Here is a 19,378-nt window from a genome sequence, read left to right as displayed (position 1 = left end):
AATGGTCTCAAATGTTTGAAAGCCCTTAATGGAAACTGGAGTAATCAATTATTTAATTAGCCATTTAAACAATTATCTTGTTAAGTAACACTTTACAAACACTTTAAATACATCTTAAAATCATTGCAAAATACTATGTATGTACTGGTCTATAATACTAATACTATACTCTAAATATTAATATAATGAAAATAAATAAATACTGATAAATAAACTTAAAATACATAAAAATACAATAATACACTATTATAATACTAATACTAAAAATACTCGTTACTAGTCTCGCTTGATTGACATAATGAAATTAAGTTAACTTTACTTTGTTTTTACTTTTTTTTAAACTTTTTTACATGAAACCATAAGAATCAAATTTCAAAGAATGTAATTTAGTCTTGCACGATCTACATAACCTAATGCAAAAAATGCCTTATTTTTTTTTAAGTGGATAAAGTAGGATATTTTCATTAGCATTTCCTGAATATTACCGCAATTTGACATGTAATTAGCTGCAGAGCTGGTAAATAAAAAAAACTTTGCAAGCCATGTAAATATTGTTAATGCATGCATATACAGTAGCTTTCAGGGTTACCACTAATATCATAGATACATTAGCAGTATGATTTTTAAGAATATGTATATTAAGTCTAATTTACTGTGAGTGTTGTCATGTCATTACATATTCAGAGTTAACATGTAAAGCGCACTCTGCATGCAGTGTCATTTTTTTTTAAGCAGCTCTTTGGTCATGTGTCTGTTCTAAGCGTGTATGTGTCCCCATGACCACACCCCAGCGACACTGAAAGAAAGTGTGCGCTTCAGCATGTTCCATTGACCACAGCAGTACTGCAAGCCTTTGCACATCCACAGTTCCAGAATGCCTCATAGAACAACAGACATGGACTGCAGCACAGCAGCCTCGTATCCCAGACCCTCCCCCATCACCATCCAACACCATCACCCCTCCCCTCTCCCCTGACCCCCCAAAATACTCCCATGTAGCTCACTGTGAAAGAGTCACGTGGCTTTTGGCCCACCAGCTCAAGTGCATTTGTTCTGTGCTGATTGTTTTAAAGGATTTTGCCTCCATCAACAGAAAAGTGGAGGGGATAACTTTTTGGAATTCAGCCTAGGGCTTCCTCTTTGACGTTTCGCTCACTCCTGGCCTGCACTCTCTCTCACTCTTTCCCTGAGGAAAGGCTGATACTTAAGAGGGTTGATTTATCCTGAGGAATTCAGGTAAGATGATGTCGGCTCTTTTGTTAATTGCTGATGGCACTTAGATAATAAGACTTTGGATTAAAAAAAAAAAGTCTAATGCATATCATGGCATGGTAACCAATGAGTGTACGACTCACAGGTGGGCCCTTCACCATGTGACAGTGACACACTTTTAGGATTTTAGCTCATATCATTTACATGCAAAGTGCCTATGTTAAATGTTAAATGTGTGTTATATTAGGGTTTTGTTAAAAATCTATATTATAACACTATTTTATTATAACCTTTATTTAACCAGAATGGTCCCATTGAGATCAGAGATCTCTTTTACAAGGGAGACCTGGCCAAAATCAGCAGCAACACAGAGTTTCAACAATAAATTAACATATAATCAAATAGAATCACAGTATTACCCATAGATTATTTTTACTAACCATAATATGTATTTCTCAATATGTTATGCCAAACTTAAGACTCAAGATTGATCTGGTTCCTTCTATATGTAGAGATAAATCTATGGTTTTATGTTCCTCCACTCAAGAGTGTGGATTTTGTCTCTGATATCTTGGCGCTAAATGGATCCTGTTGACTTAGATGTTTGTCGTCATGCTGTGAAATCCTGATTCCTTTGGTTAGTTCATATTAGTTTGTTGTAGTTAATTTGCCAAAACAAAGATCCAATTTGTTTTTATTTAAGCTACTGTCAGTGCTCTGTTTTTTTTTGTTTGTTTTTTTAAAATTTGTATAATATTTAATTTAATGCTATAGTCGTATCACTATCTTTAACAGCATTGCGAGTTGTGTGTCTTTACTTTGGTGTCTGAGGCTATTTAATGATTAAGGTTTTATGTGGTTGGACAAGGAAATACATTTTTGTCTGCTTAGCTGAAATGATGAGTATAGAAAAAAATGTGTTCAAAGAGAGAACACATGTTGCTATGAGCTGACTATGTTGTGGTTGGTATGATTAGTCTGTCCAGGCTTCATGACCAGCTCTATGCTTTGTTGTGACAGCAAACTGTGTGGTAAGATAAAGAGAAATGCATACATAAATAGATTAGCTCTAATATTCTCATGTATCTTTGAGCAGTATTTGCCTTGAATGAGGAACTGCACATGTTGCTGCTGTTAAAATGATTGAACTGTTCATAACTTCCTCTGCCTGTTTACAAATAATCTATACAAAGTTGTCTGCTCTGTCTTTGAGGTATGGCAGTAGTATAAATTCACTACTGTTCCCAGGAGGTGAAGTAATGGTAGATCATATGAGCCAAGAGCAATGTTGTTCTAAGCCCTCAGTCCTGTAGGATAAATGTAAACAGCAAATGTAAATGAATTTCTTCCTTTCTTTACATACTTAAATTGTGGTGCTCTAACTGCAGCTCAAAGATACACCCCCATTTTCACCCGTGGTGCTGTTGACCCACATCACAGTAGACTCTTAAATCTGTACAGTCTTTTCTTGCATCTGCATCCACTCCTTCAAGCCATCGCAGTCTCCTGAATCCATTTCCTAGCAACATTAAAGCTATAAACCCTGTTATGTAAAATTAACAACATCATTACTGACTGCCATCTTCTCTTCTTTCTGCACAGTGCATAAAGCCTTAACCGCCGTCATAGTGTCACTCATGATGCACAGCTTCATGGGAGGGGGCCTATTTTGTGCCATTGTGGGGAACATCCTGCTGGTGGTCTCCACAGCCACAGACTACTGGATGCAGTACCGTCTGTCTGGCAGCTTTGCCCATCAGGGTCTGTGGAGGTACTGCATGTCTGGCAAGTGTTACATGCAGACTGACAGCATTGGTAAGTGGAAAATATCTTCTTGGACTCTTAAATATTCCCCAGGGTCTCCTTGAGGCACAGCGACTCTCACAAGACTCTGTGTCTACCTATCCTAACAGTCTGGGGATAACAACTGTCCTAAGACTGCCCTTACTGTTGAGGTACAATGACAAGAATTTCTGGAGGTGACAATAGCAACACCAATTATAATATTAATAATACTTTATTTGTATAGCACTTTTTATAGAAAAAATACAGAACAGAGTGCGTTACAAAAAGAAAATCACATGCTTTGAGTGCTTTACATGAAAAAATGGTGGACTATAGAATAAGTATTCAAAAGAGGGATAGAGAGCCATAATTAATGCAAAATAAGATAACAAATACAAATTATTTAGTAATATAAGTTATTTTACATGTACATGAATATAGACATAAAATGACAAACTGGATGACAAGGCAATTCAGTATAAAAGAACTGAGGCCTCTTATGAGTTTCAACTTCAAATTTTAATTGTTAAACCAGTGGCTGTAGCAAACTGTGTGTTCTCAGCACTTACACCTCATCTCTGTTGTTCAGTCTTTCTGTCAGACTTCTTGTCTGCATCAGTAACCAGAAAGAAAACTCCTAATAGAAAACTAGAAAACTAAAAATAAGCGACCTAAACATTTACTGGAACGGCAACCCATGGATTCCACTTTCTATATCAGTGTATGAACAATCTGCAGTGGCAAACTAAAGGCTCTCACTGTTCATCAGTGCCTAAACAAAGGCAGAAAAGATTGACAGATTGACAGTTATTTTTATAACTGAATAAGCATACCGTCATACACGCAGCTCTGTGAGGCTGTATTTAGGCACATTGGTGCCTTGAGCTAAATGCGAATGTCGGCATGCTAATATAGTCAGATGACAATGCGAGCATGCATAAAGTACATGTGAGGCTGATGGGAAAGTTTTGCAGGTATTTGGTTATAAATCAAAGTTTAGGGCAAGTTAAAATTTTGACCTGATGATGCCGCATAAGGAAATCAAAAAAATTGCAAAAGTTCTTGCAGTTCATCCCTACATGAATGTCTGAGGTAAATGCCATGGAAGCAGCCTACACCTTACAGTTGTCAAGACATTTTATTCCATACAAACATTTTAATTTTATGTTGGTGCTAGAGGAAAGAGCATGGGATCACTAAAGTCATTAGGTTAGGATACATCATCTGGAAACCATGAATTTCTGTAGAAAATTGTAATGAAAACTACCCTGTAATTGCTGAGATATTTAATTGTGGTCCAAAGTGATGGATTGAAATTAAAATAAAAATATTGCAGTATAAAACCTGCTCCAATAAAAGAAAATGCATCTTACTTAAAGGTCCAATATGTAGAATTTAGGAGCATCTGAAATACAATTTTATAATCACATGAATGTTTTCATTAGTTTATAATCACCTAAAAAATAAGAATCATAATGTTTTCATTATCTTCAAATGAGCGATTTATATGTATTTACAGAGCAAGTCCTCTTCCATAGAACCCAGCATGTTGTCCTAATACAGCTCAGAACAAACAAACCAAACACTGTCCCTTGATAGGGCCATTTGCATTTTTGCATCTGCCATTGTAATTCTCCTACATGCTTTGCACACGGGAGAAGTTTCAGTTCTGCAACCTCACAGCTATACCATTAAATCCTGCTTACTAGACCTTTGAGTAAACTGATAAAACACTATCTGATTCTGTCCATTTGAGTTAATAAGTAATCACTCTGTTAACCTGTCAGTAGTATTTAACCTCCTTAACTTCCTCTTTGATTATTTAATTCTGTGCAAAAATACAGTACACATTTGGAACAACGACATACAGAATACACAGTTCATACAATGGCGTCAAACGGTCTAAAAAGAACATTTCTAGAGTGTGAAGTAAAGTTGCTTTTCCCGGTGTAAATAAACTGTACTAACCCAGGATATCAGTGGATGGTTACAGCACTGCATTATACATGTACTGCATTATAAATGGATGGATGGATGGATGGATAGATGGATAGATGTCAAGTCTTGCAGTGCACTGGAACAGTTTACAAGTTTAAGGACAAAGGTTATGTTAAATTAAATGTGTTTATGTGCAAGAGGTCAGTAGAAAGGAAGCAACTTAAGTAAATAGAAAAAAAAGGAGATAATTTCCAGTAAGTTTTCAAATGATATTGACTGGATTTTAGTATGAAATTGTCTTTTTGTTTATTCATCTTTCTGCACATATATTTTGCTTCTCAGCTTACTGGAATGCCACCCGTGCTTTCATGATCCTCTCTGCCATGTCATGCTTTGCTGGCATCATCGCAGGAATCCTCTCCTTTGCCCACTTCTCTGCCTTCGAGAGGTTCAACCGCTCATTTGCTGCTGGGATCATGTTCTTTGTTTCAAGTGAGTCATGCAGTAACCACATAATGTCCTATTAATTTTGTTTTCTACATCAGACCTGCCATGAGGAATGCTATTATTTAGTGAATTTGCATGTCATGTAAACCCGGCCTGCCTACAACGGACACTGTAACAGGTACACCTGACTTATTTAAACTCAGATGACCTTTGCTATTACAGATACTAATTTGAATATGTGTCACTCTCTGCCCTCCATGCCAGCTCTCTTTGTCCTGCTTGCAATGGCCATTTATACCGGAGTGACTGTGAACTTCTTGGGCAAGCGCTTTGGTGACTGGCGCTTTTCTTGGTCCTACATACTAGGCTGGGTGGCACTGCTCATGACCTTTTTTGCAGGTTTGTTCACATAAAAGACGAGTTTGATGTAAATACTTTTTGCTGATAGTAAATAGAATCAGTTTTAGTTCTTGTATGAATATGACACTGTTATTGCAAACTGAGGAAAAGAATTAAAATTCCAAATTCTTACAACCTGTCATATTGGGAAAAATATGACCACTTTATTTTTTTTTTTGAAATGTTATTTACAGATATTCTTAAGTTAGTACAGCCTCATCAGTTTTGCACTCATAAAAATGCCCTCTATATATCTTTAATCTTACAGGTCAGTAACATTTAACCCCCAAAATTGTCTTATCATCCCCAAACTTTTTTTTTTTTTTTACAGTACAGGTACAACAGTTTGTTATTGTGCCATTGTTTTGTACTATAGAAATGGCCTTTGCAATAACTTAACAACATATGACCTATTTTCTGCTTTGCAGGTATATTCTACATGTGTGCCTACAGGATGCATGAGTGCAGAAGAGTGGCTGGCCCACGTTAAAGTAAACAGGAAATAACGTGTCAAGGCTGCAAAAGATATCAATTCCCATTCAAAAATAGAGAACTAGCTGTAAAATAATAAAAATTGGAATTATGCATATGCACCAAAAATGTCCTTTGGTTTGTCATAAAATCATCTACAGTTGTTTGGTATGAAATGCATTTCTGTCCCTTTGAGCAGGATTAGACAAGTCTTAACAATAAACTTTTTGTTATTGAGCAAAACTTAGATGTGTTGTTTTATACATTAATTTAACTGTCAAAGCATTCTGTACTGCATTTCACATCTCTAATATAATGTCCATAATATACAGTGCAATAATTACAAGCTGGATAAGTACATATTGTATTAAAACTACATTTAGCTAGAGCTTGTGGCCTGCATTTGTATTCCTGCAACAGCGAGTACCTGCTTTCTGAAAATTGACTTTTTACTAGTGCAGTGGAAAGCGGAGGAGGAGAAGTAGAAGATGATGGGATCAATACAGGTGTTGAAGGTGCTGAGCAGTAAAGTGTAGTATCTCCATTTTGGGCTTTTACCCATGAAGTAACCCATCAAATGGGAGACATTGTAGGGCAGCACACAAATAAGAAACACGGCAAGAGTCCCCGAGGCCATGCCAATGGCCTTCTGCTTCTGCATACGGGATATCCTGGGGCGGCTATACAGGATCAAGATTAAGCGCATGTAGCAGTAAACACACATTAGAAGAGGTATGAGGCAGAGCACGAAGAAAACCTCCACACGTAATGGGAGGAGGATCTTCAGCTGTTGCTCAGTAAAGTTCTCATAGCACACACTGGAGTTCTTGCTGGACAGGGTTGAGTGGTGCTGGGTGATGAAAGTAATGCTGCAGTGTGCTGCTGAGATCAGCCAAATAGCAGCACTGATAATTATGGCGTACACAGGTTTGAGCAGCTGATGATAGGTGACAGGGTAAGCTACCCCGATGTAGCGAACCACACTGACTGCCATCAGCAGCAGGGAGCTTGTGTAGATTGTTGAAAAGAAGGTGAAGGAGGTGATGGAGCACAGGAAGCTAGGCAAATGCCACTCCATGCCTGACGCTGCCTCATACATCTTGAGAGGAAGTATGATCAAAAAGAGCAGGTCAGAGACGGTCAGGTTGAGGAGCAGGATGTCTGTCGGAAGCGGTCTGGAGTGGATCTTAACGCTGAAGGCGTAGAGAGACAAGAGGTTGGCTGGCAGGCCTATGAGGAAGGAAATGATGTAAACTGAGAGAATGACCTCACTCTTCACAGCTTGGTCCATTATTCCCCTAAACCAAAGGAAGTAAAAAGACATCAATCAGAATTTATATAGTAACAGAAACAGGTGGTAAAAAATTACTTTTTTTAAAATCCCAGTGACAATGGTTATAAATCAGTGATGTCTGTGTATGTGATTTGGTCCAAAAAAAAAATATATATATATATCTAGCTTGTTTTTTTTTGTTACACAAGAAACAGATATCATGAGAGAAAAATGTTTGAGCAACTATACAATCTGAAAGGGGAACTACACCCATTTGAACATTCAGAAAGTTTATTTTTATGGTCTAAGGTAGTTCAAAATGATTAGTAAACATGAACAACTCCCTCCCATATTGTCAAAACTAGAGTGCTAAAACTTAAATGTGTGATGTCATCAAGTGTAAAGTTAGAGACAATGAATTGTTAAAGATATTATCAGTGACATTGATTATGTTAACATGCACACTAATATTCCACTATTTTTCCGATTATTGATCATTATTCCGATTTTTATTCAGGTCATGTAAACAACATATTCAGTTTATATTTTCCAAATTAGCCCTTATTCCAGTATTTTTCGGTTAAGATGTGCTGGTATTATTCACATTTTAATAGCATCATTTGGGCATACAGCGCATTCAGAATATGCATCTCAGTTAAGGTTTTGAGTTTGTGAGACATGTCTTGCCTGTTTATGGTCAGCTCTGTGTGTTGTTCAGAATATGTTGTACACAAACTAACTCTCCAACAGTTTGCTAATTGTTTGCTAACTGTTAATTTCAAATGTATGAAAGACATATATCAACATATATCAAGACATATATCAACAGGGTTTTGGATATTCGCAAAAAATATCGCAGTGTCAACTTTTCAAAAAGGTGGCTTTGTTTGCGCAGATGAACAAGTTCACCACCAGTGGGAAAGTAAAAAAAATATTTTGATACAACAAAGCAAAATGGCACAAACTGCTCAACCCCTTACATTTTTCAATACAACATGTTAGCGTGCAGGGCTGCATGAAAACAGTAATATTAGCTGAATATTCATTTTCATTAGTCATGTAAACTCCTAGAATACTGTCTTTTTCAGCATAAAGTATAAAACTGGAATATTTTCTGTAACATACTCACTGAAAGCACCCAGGGAAATGTTCTGAATATATGAATACATTTTCTGTTTCAGAGCAGAAAACGCAACAATAGAATAAAGCTTATTTGCATATAAAAAATATGTAAAACAAATATTCTGTGGGTCCTTAAAATCAGGCTCCCTGTCATTGTCTGTTGAGCAGTTCCACAGTTTATATTTGATGATATTACAAGTTTAAGACTTACTTCTCTGGTCTCAGGCTTTAATTGAACTTTCCTCTGCCTCGGAAATTGAATTTGATAATATTTGATGTTACCCTTTAAAGTGCCAGTCACCTAAATGTAAACCATATGGTAGCCCCAAAACACAACTAGAACCTGCCAGCAAATCCTGAAATGATTGAGAGGTACTGACAACGAGCTAATTCTGTAGGTAATAGTCACTTTAGATCAACTAAATCATCAGTGTTGGTACAGTTGTAGGCTTATCTACATCAGCACTGTTTCAGTGTATCTGGTGAAACACATTTTTACAGAAGTAAAATCACCATCTTTAGGTTTCTCTCAGCTCTCATGACTCAGAAATCACAGAAAAATGTCTAAACAAACGAGCCACAGTCACCTCTCAAGCTCAGATTCCAAACATGCAGAATTTCAACAGCAAAACAAATCTGCAATGTTTGATTAGACAATGAAAGTATTCACTTACCTACAAGTAGAAGTTTTTAAAAATGTTACAGCTTTTGGAAAAAAAACAACAAAAAAACACGACTAAAGCTCCGTCCTGTTTGCCTTGCTGTGCCTTTTCATCAAAGTTTGCCACCAGTTTATTACTTGTGAGTTCAAAGATGAGCTGATATAAAATGTTATAAGCAGGAAGCAGTATGTCATTTGTGTGACACCCATTCAATACTGAGGAAAGAGCAGACATCATTTGGTCAGCATAAACTAAAATGCAAAACTGAAGCTCATGTTGACATTCATATTGGACTTGTGACTGGGGGACCTCCTCCCACTACATCTGTGCAGGAATAAACTCTGACATAATAATTAGGTTTGGATTTCATCAAGCAATGAGCCTGCATTTATTTGAAGTTACGCCTACACCACAAGCTCAGGGAATAGGTCATCATTTCGGATAAACAAATTATTCCTCCACATAGACATTCAAGTAAAGACATCCTTGTCTGAGTTCAAGTCCAGTGTGGTATCGCTGCTAGAGAGCAGCATCTGTGGTTTGAGCAAAAGAATGTAGAATAGCTGCATGTGTAGTCTTATACTATCTGTTGTCAGTTGCTTGGGAACAGCTTGAATTGTGATTTCCTTCCTGTTAGCCTATTTACGTTAGTATCAGTTATCACTGCAACAGGAAATAAACATGGACCCCTGAAAGGGATAGCTAAAGTGAGGTTTATGAGGTACTCATCCATACTCAGTATATTACATACAGTAGCTGTCAGTCAGCACACCCCCAGTCTGGAGAAGCAGGCTGGAGTCTGACACAGAAGCTAAGCAATGCACTTTGGATAGGGATCAGTAACAAAGCCTATTAGCCACTTTAAAAAAATCCCACCCAAAAATATAGATATGTAAATGTTTACGTTTATGCTATATTAAGAGTATTTTCACTGCTTTACCTTTTTGCCAGATCACCCATTCAAACAGGAAAGCCATTAACAGCTTCAGTTCTCCATGTATGCTCACGTCAAAGCCACCAGACTCCATTGACAAAAACAGCAATTTTAGCACACAGAAAATGGAAGCTGCTGGTCTAGCTGTGCCTCGATTAGTTCATTATTTTGGGTTATTGTGTGACTTTGGTAAAAATCAAACTAACCCTGATAAACACCAAAGTTACACAATAACACTAAGTAACTAACTGTTTGAGGTAGCGGTAGACCAGCAGCTCCTGTGTTCAACAATGTTAAATCACTGTTTTTCTCAATGGTGTCTGGTTTTGAGGAAAGCAACAAAGCACCTTTGTTTTCCTGGTGGACATTACTACCTGACATGAAGGCGAAGAAATGAAAATACTATCATTAAGTGTACACACTGATACTGATTCTTTTTTAAGGTGGGACTTTTTTGTTTTAGGTGGCTAAAATACGTTTTATCATTGACCCCTCTGCAGCAGTGGATTGCTACGCTTCCATATTGGAATGTTGGACAATCCCACCTCAAAAAAATGGAACTATCCCTTTAATGTTTTAAAATTTCACAGCCACTACTGTGTTCTTCTGCAAAACTCAAAGCAATATGAATATGTTAAAGTCTGAATATCTATATTACTAGTCATGCTCAAATTTGATGAAACTGTAGAAAAGGAAACTATGCAGTGAATAGATAAGGCACCAATTCTTTTTTTCTATGCAGTGCACTAAAGTTGAGATATGACTGTGAGGAGCTTACCTTGTGAGAGCCGCTGCAGATTTCCTATTATCAGCAGTTTAGATAGATATCCGGAGTGCAGGCCACACTCTGTAGGAAATAATATTTCTTAGAGCTTACACAATAAAAGCAACAATGGAAAATGACGCCTAATGTGCAGAGACAAGACAAATAATAGTACCAGTAACAGAGAACTTTAAATCTAATTCAAGGTCTATGTCAGCTCTAATTTTGATCTATGTAAAGTATTGACATATGTTTCATTCATAATATCAGTGGTGGTTTGTTGCAAACCACTGGATCAGTTTTTTCATTCAGTCCCATTCACTGCACCTTTGCTTGTGGATGTATTTGGACTTTTGTTTGGGGGGCTTCTGCATTGTTCTGGTGCTGCTGAGCTCTGTTTGGTCTGCTCATTTCTTGCACAAAATCATTGTCATAAACACAGGAGAGTCTGTCCTCCTGAGGGTTGCTCTCAGGTCTGCATGTGCATGACTGCGTGTCTTCATCTTGTGATCTGATTGCAAGAGAAACAGGAGGGCAAATTAGCAAAAAGCCAATTAGATGCTTTTAATATTATAATATTTTAGCAAATGAAATCTTATTTCATCTTTAGCACATTGATACATAATGACATACAACATTTATTTGACTCTTGAATGTTCAAGGTCAGGAAAAACAAACAAATAGGCTACAACTTCAAAGTCTTTCCTACATTCTACTTGATATCATAACAATACAAAAACATCATATTTAATCTGATATTGAGGATTAAATAGTTGGATTTACCTTTGAACACTGCTGTATCTTTGTTCTTGTTGGACATTGTCTGATAAACTTTGTGGCCTTAGAAAATAGATGCAAAACTGTAATATGAGTTCGTTAAATCTGAAATAAATCAACCATGAACACGAAAATCCAGTTTTATACCTTAAAAGGATGCCAGTGTTGCATGCAGAGCCTGGTGGCAGTCTGTGGGTGATATAATAACAATAAAGAGATTAATCTTTGCAGCACAGTCATTATGTAAGACAAGCGGTGAAGTATACCAACCTGTTTGCGAAATATTTTCGGTAAATGAACAACACACATACAAACAGCAATGCAATTAACGGGAGCATCACAGCTGACAACCACAAAGAGGCTGTAAAAGGAGAATAGCTTAATTAGTAAATATGATACATAAAATGCCCTTGGGTGTAGTTTGGGGGGAAAAAACATCAACCAGAGTGCATTGTAACTTACATATTTTTAAGTCTGCAGACAGCTGTTTGGTAACGCTGCCCACAGAGTTCGTAGCTGTGCAAGATATATTAGTATGGCCTCGAGCCGGTACACTTATTTCCCCAGAGACTACATTTTTCTTATTTGTGACAACAAAGCTGAAGGAGGACAGGAGAGTGTTATTTCCATCAATGGTCCAGTAAATTGATGCATCGGGGGAGGCCTCAGCCTTGCAGACACACTTCAGAGATTTCCCTGTCAGGTGGCATGAGGATGTAGGCAGGATTACTGGGGCGTCTAGAAAGATGGAACAAAATGTTATTTCACAAGTATTCAAACCTTTATGACATCTTGAGTTTATTATGATTTTCAAAAGTCAAAGATACAAAAATCCTGCTAAAAACTGATATTTTAAGATTTTTTTAGCCTTTGTCAAGGTGCTCATAAAATATGTAATAGAAACAGCTGGTCTGTCATTTTTAAGCAAAATGACTGCCCAGTTTTTTTCTACTAAATATTTTCTTGGCACCTTATTGATTAAAAAAGGATTAAAGTTTCATCTTCTTAACATTATCTCAAGAGAAAATTACTTCAATATTATAAAATTAAATTATCAAAGAAAATCTGCTTGTATTTATTTGAAGACCAGTTGAACCCTGGACTGCTATGACCAGCTAAACCATCAAAAATTATGCAGAAAAAATACCTTAAGCTAGTTATCCAGTTTAACCCTCTAAAACTGCTCAAGCAATTGTTTTAGCAGGGTTAATGGCTTTTTTAAACCACAATTCTCACCAAGACATAATTATAAAAAACTGTGCCCTAAAATTTTTTTTAAAAATCCCATTATAATTAATAACTGAAAATGTAGCCTAAAATTGCAGAGACATAGAAAATAGAATTAATAATTGATCATGTTATTTTAATTGATAATTATTAATTGAACAAAAATCTCTTTGTGCGGAGGGATCTACGGGGCGGAACGTTGCAGCGGAAGGTTACATTTCCATAACGTTTGTCCATTCAGGCATTCAGGTGGTATTTAATGGCTGCATACTGCCCCTGCATGGACTAAACTAAGTAAGAGTAAAAATAATGAGAGCTAAAATCGAAACGTTTAATAGAAAAGCCGGTATGGGTGTAGAGCACTTCAGGAAACAGCAAAGGCCCCGTCGTGTGCAACAAGTAATGCCAACTTCAGTCGCCTAATTTTCAGACTGTTGGCCCTGACTAGTTCCCTGCCTTTTCTACAAGGTAAACAGCAATTCTGCAGCGCCAGAGACTAGCGTGAGACTAGCTAAAACAAATAAAGTTTACAGTGTCAACCAGTTAAAGCAAAAGGCGTTCATGTGCGAGGACATAGTGCTCGATCCAAGACTGGATACCGTTTAGTTAAGCTAGCTATGGGCGTCGCCATAGCCCACGCGGAGACCCCACGCAGGTGCTGTAAGGTCCTGCGGGATAACCCGGGACGACTCTGCACCCACACCCGGAGTCATTTTAATGGTGAGTTAAGCTTTTTTTTTTAACCGCTGGCATTATTCTGCCTGTATGTCTGACGGTTGTCTCATCATATGTGTTGCCATCATTAGAAGTGTTGTCTGGTGTGTGTGTGTGTGTGTGAGTGTGTGTGTGTCTGTCTTGTTATTCCTGCTCCTAAATGTCGTTATAGTTGTTGATGGAGTTACAGAATTGTCATGCAAATGTAGGTGTTCATTGCTATTTTTTATGCTTCTCCTCCACGTAGGTGTAAAACATTGAGATTTAAAGTAAACTTTAAGCTATTGAAACAGTGACTGGTTAGTTGCAAACAGTCCCACCACAAGGCCCATTTAACATTAGCTGCTTTGGAGCTTTTGATCGTACCAGTAGATGGATTTTTGCAGGATAACTTTGAAAGTCCATCAGCTAAAAGTTCTGGCATGCTACAACCAGCGGCTCTGGAGCAGCTGTTAAATGAGATTGTGTGATTGTGTTTCCAAGATCTCAACAAACAATATGCAGTATGTTGGGACTGTATGTTTTGTGTGGTTCTGGTCAACTGTTTTGTTGACCCTTAACATCTAAACTTTATGTGAACTGACTTGCCACTTAACTTTACCGCTTATTTACATATATATATATATATATATATATATGCCAATTATATATCCGCAGATCAGCCGCAACATTAAAACCACTGAGTAGTGATGTGAAAAATGACACTTGACACTCGTCACCCACTTAAACACTGCCTCAGACTAAGCACACGCCCTGGCCGCCGCACCCTGATGGCAGTGCCCCCCCTCCCCCAGCAGGAAAATTTCCTTTGCCACACCATAAAACCTGCTCAGGAATGATTTTAGAAACGTTACAAAGAGCTGAAGGCGTTCTCATCGGACATGCTGGTGCTCCCCTTGCAACCCAAGGGACTCAAGGATTTGCTGCCAAAGCCCAGATACCCAAGAGGTCCTGTGTCCATGCCTTGACAGGTCAGAGGCCCCACTGTGGACTGGACTTGGCTCTGGCCTGTCAAGGCAGGGTAACAGGACCACTGGAATGAGGCCGGGCTGACAGCTTGAGCTCTGTGTCACGCTCCTCCGGCCGTTCCTGAGAAGTTTTTACCGTGTAGCACGCACATTGTCCTGCTGGAGGGGCACTGCCATCAGGGAGTGTAGTAGCCATTAGGTGGAATACGTCTGTGATGGCGTTTGGATGGGTGTTGCGTGTTGAGCGGCATCCACAGGAGTATTAGGTACCAAAGTTTCTCAGCAGAATATTGCACTGTAACGAGATGATCAGTGTTATCCACTTCACCTTTCAGTGGGTTTAATGTTTTAGCTATATACATATTTCTATCAGTTATTATGCAATACTAATTTCCCCAAACTTAAGCTTTACTTAGTAGGGATGGGTATGAGTATTCGAGCACTCGATTTAGATGTCAGTAGTCATTTATCATATAGAATAATCTCTTACCAGTGAAAATGGCGAACAGGGAAGCATAAGAGGGATTCTGGGGATTTTACTTTCACTCTTGCTGGTGAGCGTGTTTACAAACAATAGCCAACAATCCTGCAGTGAGCAGCTTTAAAATGCCTATCACTATACATATGTGGCATCTTTGGAAACTTGAACCCGAGAAATTAAAATGAAGTTCTGTGAGTTTGAACAATGTTTGGCTGGAGAGCACGCGCTTGTACTGACTGACTCAACAGGCAGGCTGCTGCTTGTTATGTGTTTAATTTCTCTGGTGGTGTTCCTCGGGTAATCAGCAGAGCAGTTCTGTGTGTGAATGTCTATCACTGTATTCCCGAATAAATTCAGATTAATTCTAGCACAGTAGAGGAGAAAGAAAGGAGATTTTTTTTTTTTTTTTTTTTACATTGAACATCCAGATACAACCAGTTGGACTTCCCCGTGCCAATCTCATTGGAAGCGATGCAGGAGAGTGAGGTGTCTCGTGTGATGTTGTTGAAGGACCTTTTTCTCTCGGTTGAAGTTATTTCGTCGTTCTGACCCATCTGTTTTATAAGCCATGTGTATGTGTATGGCTGTGGGTTACAGTTAGCAGCACACTCCACGGTGATGCTGCCACCCTCATATACCGATTCCTTTTCCAATATCAGGGTCACAGTCACAGGTTCGTCTGTGGATATAGATAATCGTAACATGCAGTTACAACAGCAGCATATATGGCATGTATGTACTTCTGTCAGTTACTGTGTTTTGAACAGGTACTGTATCACTTACATAAAATGTCAAGTGTTATTTGCTGACTTTCTGCGGTGAAGGATCGGAACTTGGCAGAACACCACATTTTGCTTTTATGCATTTCATATGTTGCCTGTCCATAAAGCGTCTCTGTGCATGACCATTGGCCCTTTGTGTCCTTGTTGAAAGCCATTACAGTGTTGTTTTTGGGAAACTGACTGATGTTCCAGTGAAAGGATGGAGGTGAGAAAGGGCAGGAGTAATTTACGGTGCAGTTAACGTGGAAAATTTCCCCATCCACTATTTTCTTCTGGATGGAAATTATGGGAACTTTTCTCTCTGGAATTCAAAACAAAGCAACAATGAAAAAAAAATGTAGAGAAAATGCATTTAAAAACATTTAATTTCTAGATTAGCAATTGTGTAAATGAGATGTAATATGATGGAAATGCCTCATATGAAGTTGATTTAAGGGTGGTAAGGTTTCCCCTTTATTTTTAATAGACCATAGTTTGGTTAAGGTACAGATAAAGATGACGGGGCTTAGGATCAGTGTAGCTTTTAGGCGTAGCCAGCAACTAAATAATGTGGAAATTCAAGTGTAGAGGAACTATTAGGGCTGCATAATTATGGCCAAAATGATAATCCTGATTAATTTGTGCTAAACAATTTTTATGACACTTTCACTTTAAATAAACAGAGCGCTGCTTTCACTTTCACCTTGTAATATATTCTTGCTAATGTAAACATCTTTGCATGAAATCAGACTTAAAATAAGGTTCTCCTTCACCTAAATCTCCTATGAACACGTATTGGCCTCTGTTTTTTTTGATTGTTTTATTTTTTACAGTGGTTGACGAGCCGATGCTTGACGAGGATGAGGATTAATGGTCTGTTAATGTTAGAAACTTTACTCTTCTCAGCTTTTAGTTCATCTTATAGCAGATTGTGGTGTATTTTTCAGGGGGTTAACAAATCAGTTGTGTTGCTTTGCAGAAATGACACAAGTCTCATGCACTCTTTGCATATAATTTGTTCTTTCCTAAATTTGACATACTTCCAAACAATGGATAATGAGGCTTAATGATGGATGTTTTTTGTTTTGCTGTCTGCAGTGGCAAAATTCAGCAAAGTTTTTCACAGGCTGCCACGTAGCAGCATGACAGCTCTTAAAAAGTGGAAGCTGTTAGTTTAGGGAGCACTTGATTGAAGTTTTCAATGAGCAGAGCACATATTTTAAACATCAGTGTCACAGATGATCGTGTTCCTTTCGTGGGAAGCCAAAAATCGTGATTGTGATTAATAGTCGATAAGTTGTGCAGCCCTAGGAACCATAGCAGCAATGTGTCAATTTGTCATATTAACATGCGTGCAGCTTGGGTGCAATGGTGTTTCCTGAATGCTGTTTGAAGTTGTTAAATGTTTTGGGGTTAGCACTGTTTTTTTTTAATGGTACTCATGCAAGGTAATGTATATATTTTTTAATGAATGTACCTGCAAACTGCTAAATTTGACAATTTTGTGTTCAGGCTGAATTCAGTTTAGGTTTACACACACACACTTACCAACAAAGATCGTTACAGTTTGATCATAGAATTTCTGAGTTGGTTTAGAATCTGGGTCGATCCAAACATAAACGCGAAGGCTGTGGTCCGCTGTCTTCATATTGTTAATCATCAGGGAGCAGTTGCCTTCTGCAGCTTTGCCCAGTACTGAGGTGCGTCCTCTGAACTGTTCTTCCACTGAGGTTGGGTGACGGCCATCATACACCACAGGATAATGCAAGTTATGGTACCGGTACCAGATGACCTGAGAATGAGGTTGTGTCCGACATGGCACCACAACACAGCTCCCCTCCACAGCAGTAACAGTTGTGGGCACAGCGATGCTCCAGTTTCTCACTCGCTGGAGCACTGAGATGCCTTTGTGGGGTGTGAGCAGTTGTATAGAGGAGAACATTGGTGGCAGTTCTATTTTCTGATGCTATTTTTGTTGACGAGTGAGAAAATATAATATGTGACAGACAACAAGAAATTCTTTTGCATAGAGGGATGCTGCTGTGAGAGCTGATTAACCACAGAGCTGAGTTCACTGCAGTATTTAGTGCCATTTGCCTTGTCAGAGTAACCCAGTGACTTCTCAGAAACAAAGAGAAAAATATTGCTGTAACCATACCATATAGCATGTTGAATGCCAAAGAAGAGAATATATAAATAAAAAAAAATGTGTTTTCAGTATCAAACTGTAAATACTTCAAAATAGGTGTCATTGATGGTCATATTCAAAAGAAATGTAAATTTTAATCATTTTATGACTTTTTGTTTTAGGTACTGAAAAGTAACAATATTGCCCCCAAAAGTTACTACAAGGTTCTTACAATAATTTTAGTAATACTCTAATAATAAAGAGTATCGGAAATTTCTATATTAATTTACTTGCATTTGAGAATTATGTGGGATTTGGGCTGTTTTTTAATTCTTCCCATTGTAGGCAAACTCTAAGAAAGTACAGTCCCTTTTAAGATGACACTAATTTCAGTACTGTTTTATGTTGAAAATGTTCACATCAACAGAAAAAAACAGAAAAAGCTCAGTATTACCAGTAAACAAGCTTAGTAGCAGATGAGCAGTCCCCATGAAGAAAGCAGTCACTGTGCACCATTCAGTAAGTCACCTTTTGACCTCTTAATTTCTGAAACACAGCAGCTGTAACAATGTTACTACAGTTAGATTATGTTTATGATTTTGTGTTATGCAATTCCTGCACATTACTTTGGTCTTTTACACTGTGAAACAGGAAACTTAAAAATGCTGGGTTTAATGATGAGTCAAATATTGATCATATTTAAATTTGAAGTAACTAATCAGCTAGAGGGGATTTTTTTTTTTTTTTTTACAGTCAAAGGCCTCGAGCACCTCCAGCTTTATGAAAGTACAAAAAAGGTATGCTTAACTTCCAATTAATACCAACCACACACTTATTCTGTAAAATAAATCAGAAAGTAAGTACTGCGAAAATAATTTTGAAAAATTGAAAAATAGTGTCTGCAGTCATATTTTTCTTAGTGATATGGACAAGAGAGCTTACCTTGTTGAGACGAGCTGTTGCATGAACGTGTCTGCAATGGCCCACTGATGTGTAACTGTGCATGCTCAAGCCCACTTTTTACCACCACTTCATCCCCTGTACACCCCCCTGTTCTATTCAGCCTCAAACAGGAAACTTGCTGAGGTCATTTAAAGCAGTCAGCCCGAACAGTAAAAAAGCCTGACAGAAAGAACCTCTTGCCTGTCTGGTATACCAAACACTTCACCACTTGTTGTACAATAAATGTTTAAAATGCTGTGGCTAGGGTAACACGCATTAAAGATACTGAATAAACAATAGGAGATTGATGGAAAAGTCCTGCTTGACAAAATAAGCACATGCAACTCTCAACATAAAGAAGAATGTAGAGACTG

At 37.9% G+C, this 19,378-nt stretch overlaps 3 protein-coding genes across 4 annotated transcripts; 1 reads left to right on the top strand and 2 right to left on the bottom strand.

Annotated features, from left to right (window-relative positions):
• Positions 1 to 1,077: 1,077 nt before the first annotated feature.
• Positions 1,078 to 6,499, top strand: lim2.5 (lens intrinsic membrane protein 2.5). The gene is made up of 5 exons (XM_042490654.2): positions 1,078 to 1,236; positions 2,815 to 3,027; positions 5,278 to 5,427; positions 5,647 to 5,781; positions 6,210 to 6,499. Exons 2-5 carry the CDS (start codon positions 2,850 to 2,852, stop codon positions 6,269 to 6,271), a joined length of 525 nt encoding a protein of 174 aa, XP_042346588.1. The 5' UTR covers positions 1,078 to 1,236; positions 2,815 to 2,849; the 3' UTR covers positions 6,272 to 6,499.
• LOC121945412 (free fatty acid receptor 2) lies at positions 5,644 to 7,543 on the bottom strand. The gene has a single exon (XM_088084252.1). The coding sequence runs from the start codon at positions 7,541 to 7,543 to the stop codon at positions 6,632 to 6,634; it is 912 nt and encodes a 303-aa protein (XP_087940378.1). The 3' UTR covers positions 5,644 to 6,631.
• Positions 7,491 to 19,273, bottom strand: LOC148188248 (myelin-associated glycoprotein-like). 2 transcript variants are annotated; one of them, XM_088084246.1, is made up of 11 exons: positions 18,517 to 19,273; positions 17,483 to 17,839; positions 15,957 to 16,256; positions 15,589 to 15,852; positions 12,246 to 12,521; positions 12,054 to 12,144; positions 11,931 to 11,972; positions 11,790 to 11,846; positions 11,334 to 11,517; positions 11,022 to 11,090; positions 7,491 to 7,550 (listed from the first exon to the last, which is right to left on the bottom strand). In XM_088084246.1, the coding sequence occupies exons 1-10, from the start codon at positions 18,551 to 18,553 to the stop codon at positions 11,052 to 11,054; spliced, it is 1,647 nt and encodes a 548-aa protein (XP_087940372.1). In that variant the 5' UTR covers positions 18,554 to 19,273; the 3' UTR covers positions 7,491 to 7,550; positions 11,022 to 11,051. The 2 variants fall into 2 exon arrangements, with proteins under 2 accessions (XP_087940372.1, XP_087940373.1); XM_088084247.1 differs by lacking the exon at positions 7,491 to 7,550 and adding an exon at positions 9,488 to 9,524.
• Between the last annotated feature and the right edge of the window lie 105 nt (positions 19,274 to 19,378).

Source organism: Plectropomus leopardus, chromosome 11 (genome assembly GCF_026936395.1).
Source record: "Plectropomus leopardus strain MGB_pleo_1.0 chromosome 11, ASM2693639v1, whole genome shotgun sequence".
Taxonomy (NCBI): Eukaryota; Metazoa; Chordata; class Actinopteri; order Perciformes; family Serranidae; genus Plectropomus; species Plectropomus leopardus.
The sequence above is the reverse complement of the archived record's forward strand: the minus strand, read 5'-3'. Positions and strand labels throughout refer to the sequence as shown.

Coding starts and splice junctions, on each gene's coding strand:
- lim2.5 (XM_042490654.2), top strand. CDS start 2,850: ATGATGCACAGCTTCATGGGAGGGGGCCTATTTTGTGCCATTGTGGGG. Junction 3,028..5,277: donor CATGCAGACTGACAGCATTG/GTAAGTGGAAAA, acceptor TTTGCTTCTCAG/CTTACTGGAATGCCACCCGT. Junction 5,428..5,646: donor GATCATGTTCTTTGTTTCAA/GTGAGTCATGCA, acceptor CCTCCATGCCAG/CTCTCTTTGTCCTGCTTGCA.
- LOC121945412 (XM_088084252.1), bottom strand. CDS start 7,543: ATGGACCAAGCTGTGAAGAGTGAGGTCATTCTCTCAGTTTACATCATT.
- LOC148188248 (XM_088084246.1), bottom strand. CDS start 18,553: ATGGGGACTGCTCATCTGCTACTAAGCTTGTTTACTG. Junction 17,840..18,516: donor GCTACTAAGCTTGTTTACTG/GTAATACTGAGC, acceptor CACCCCACAAAG/GCATCTCAGTGCTCCAGCGA. Junction 15,853..15,956: donor AATAACACTTGACATTTTAT/GTAAGTGATACA, acceptor CTATATCCACAG/ACGAACCTGTGACTGTGACC.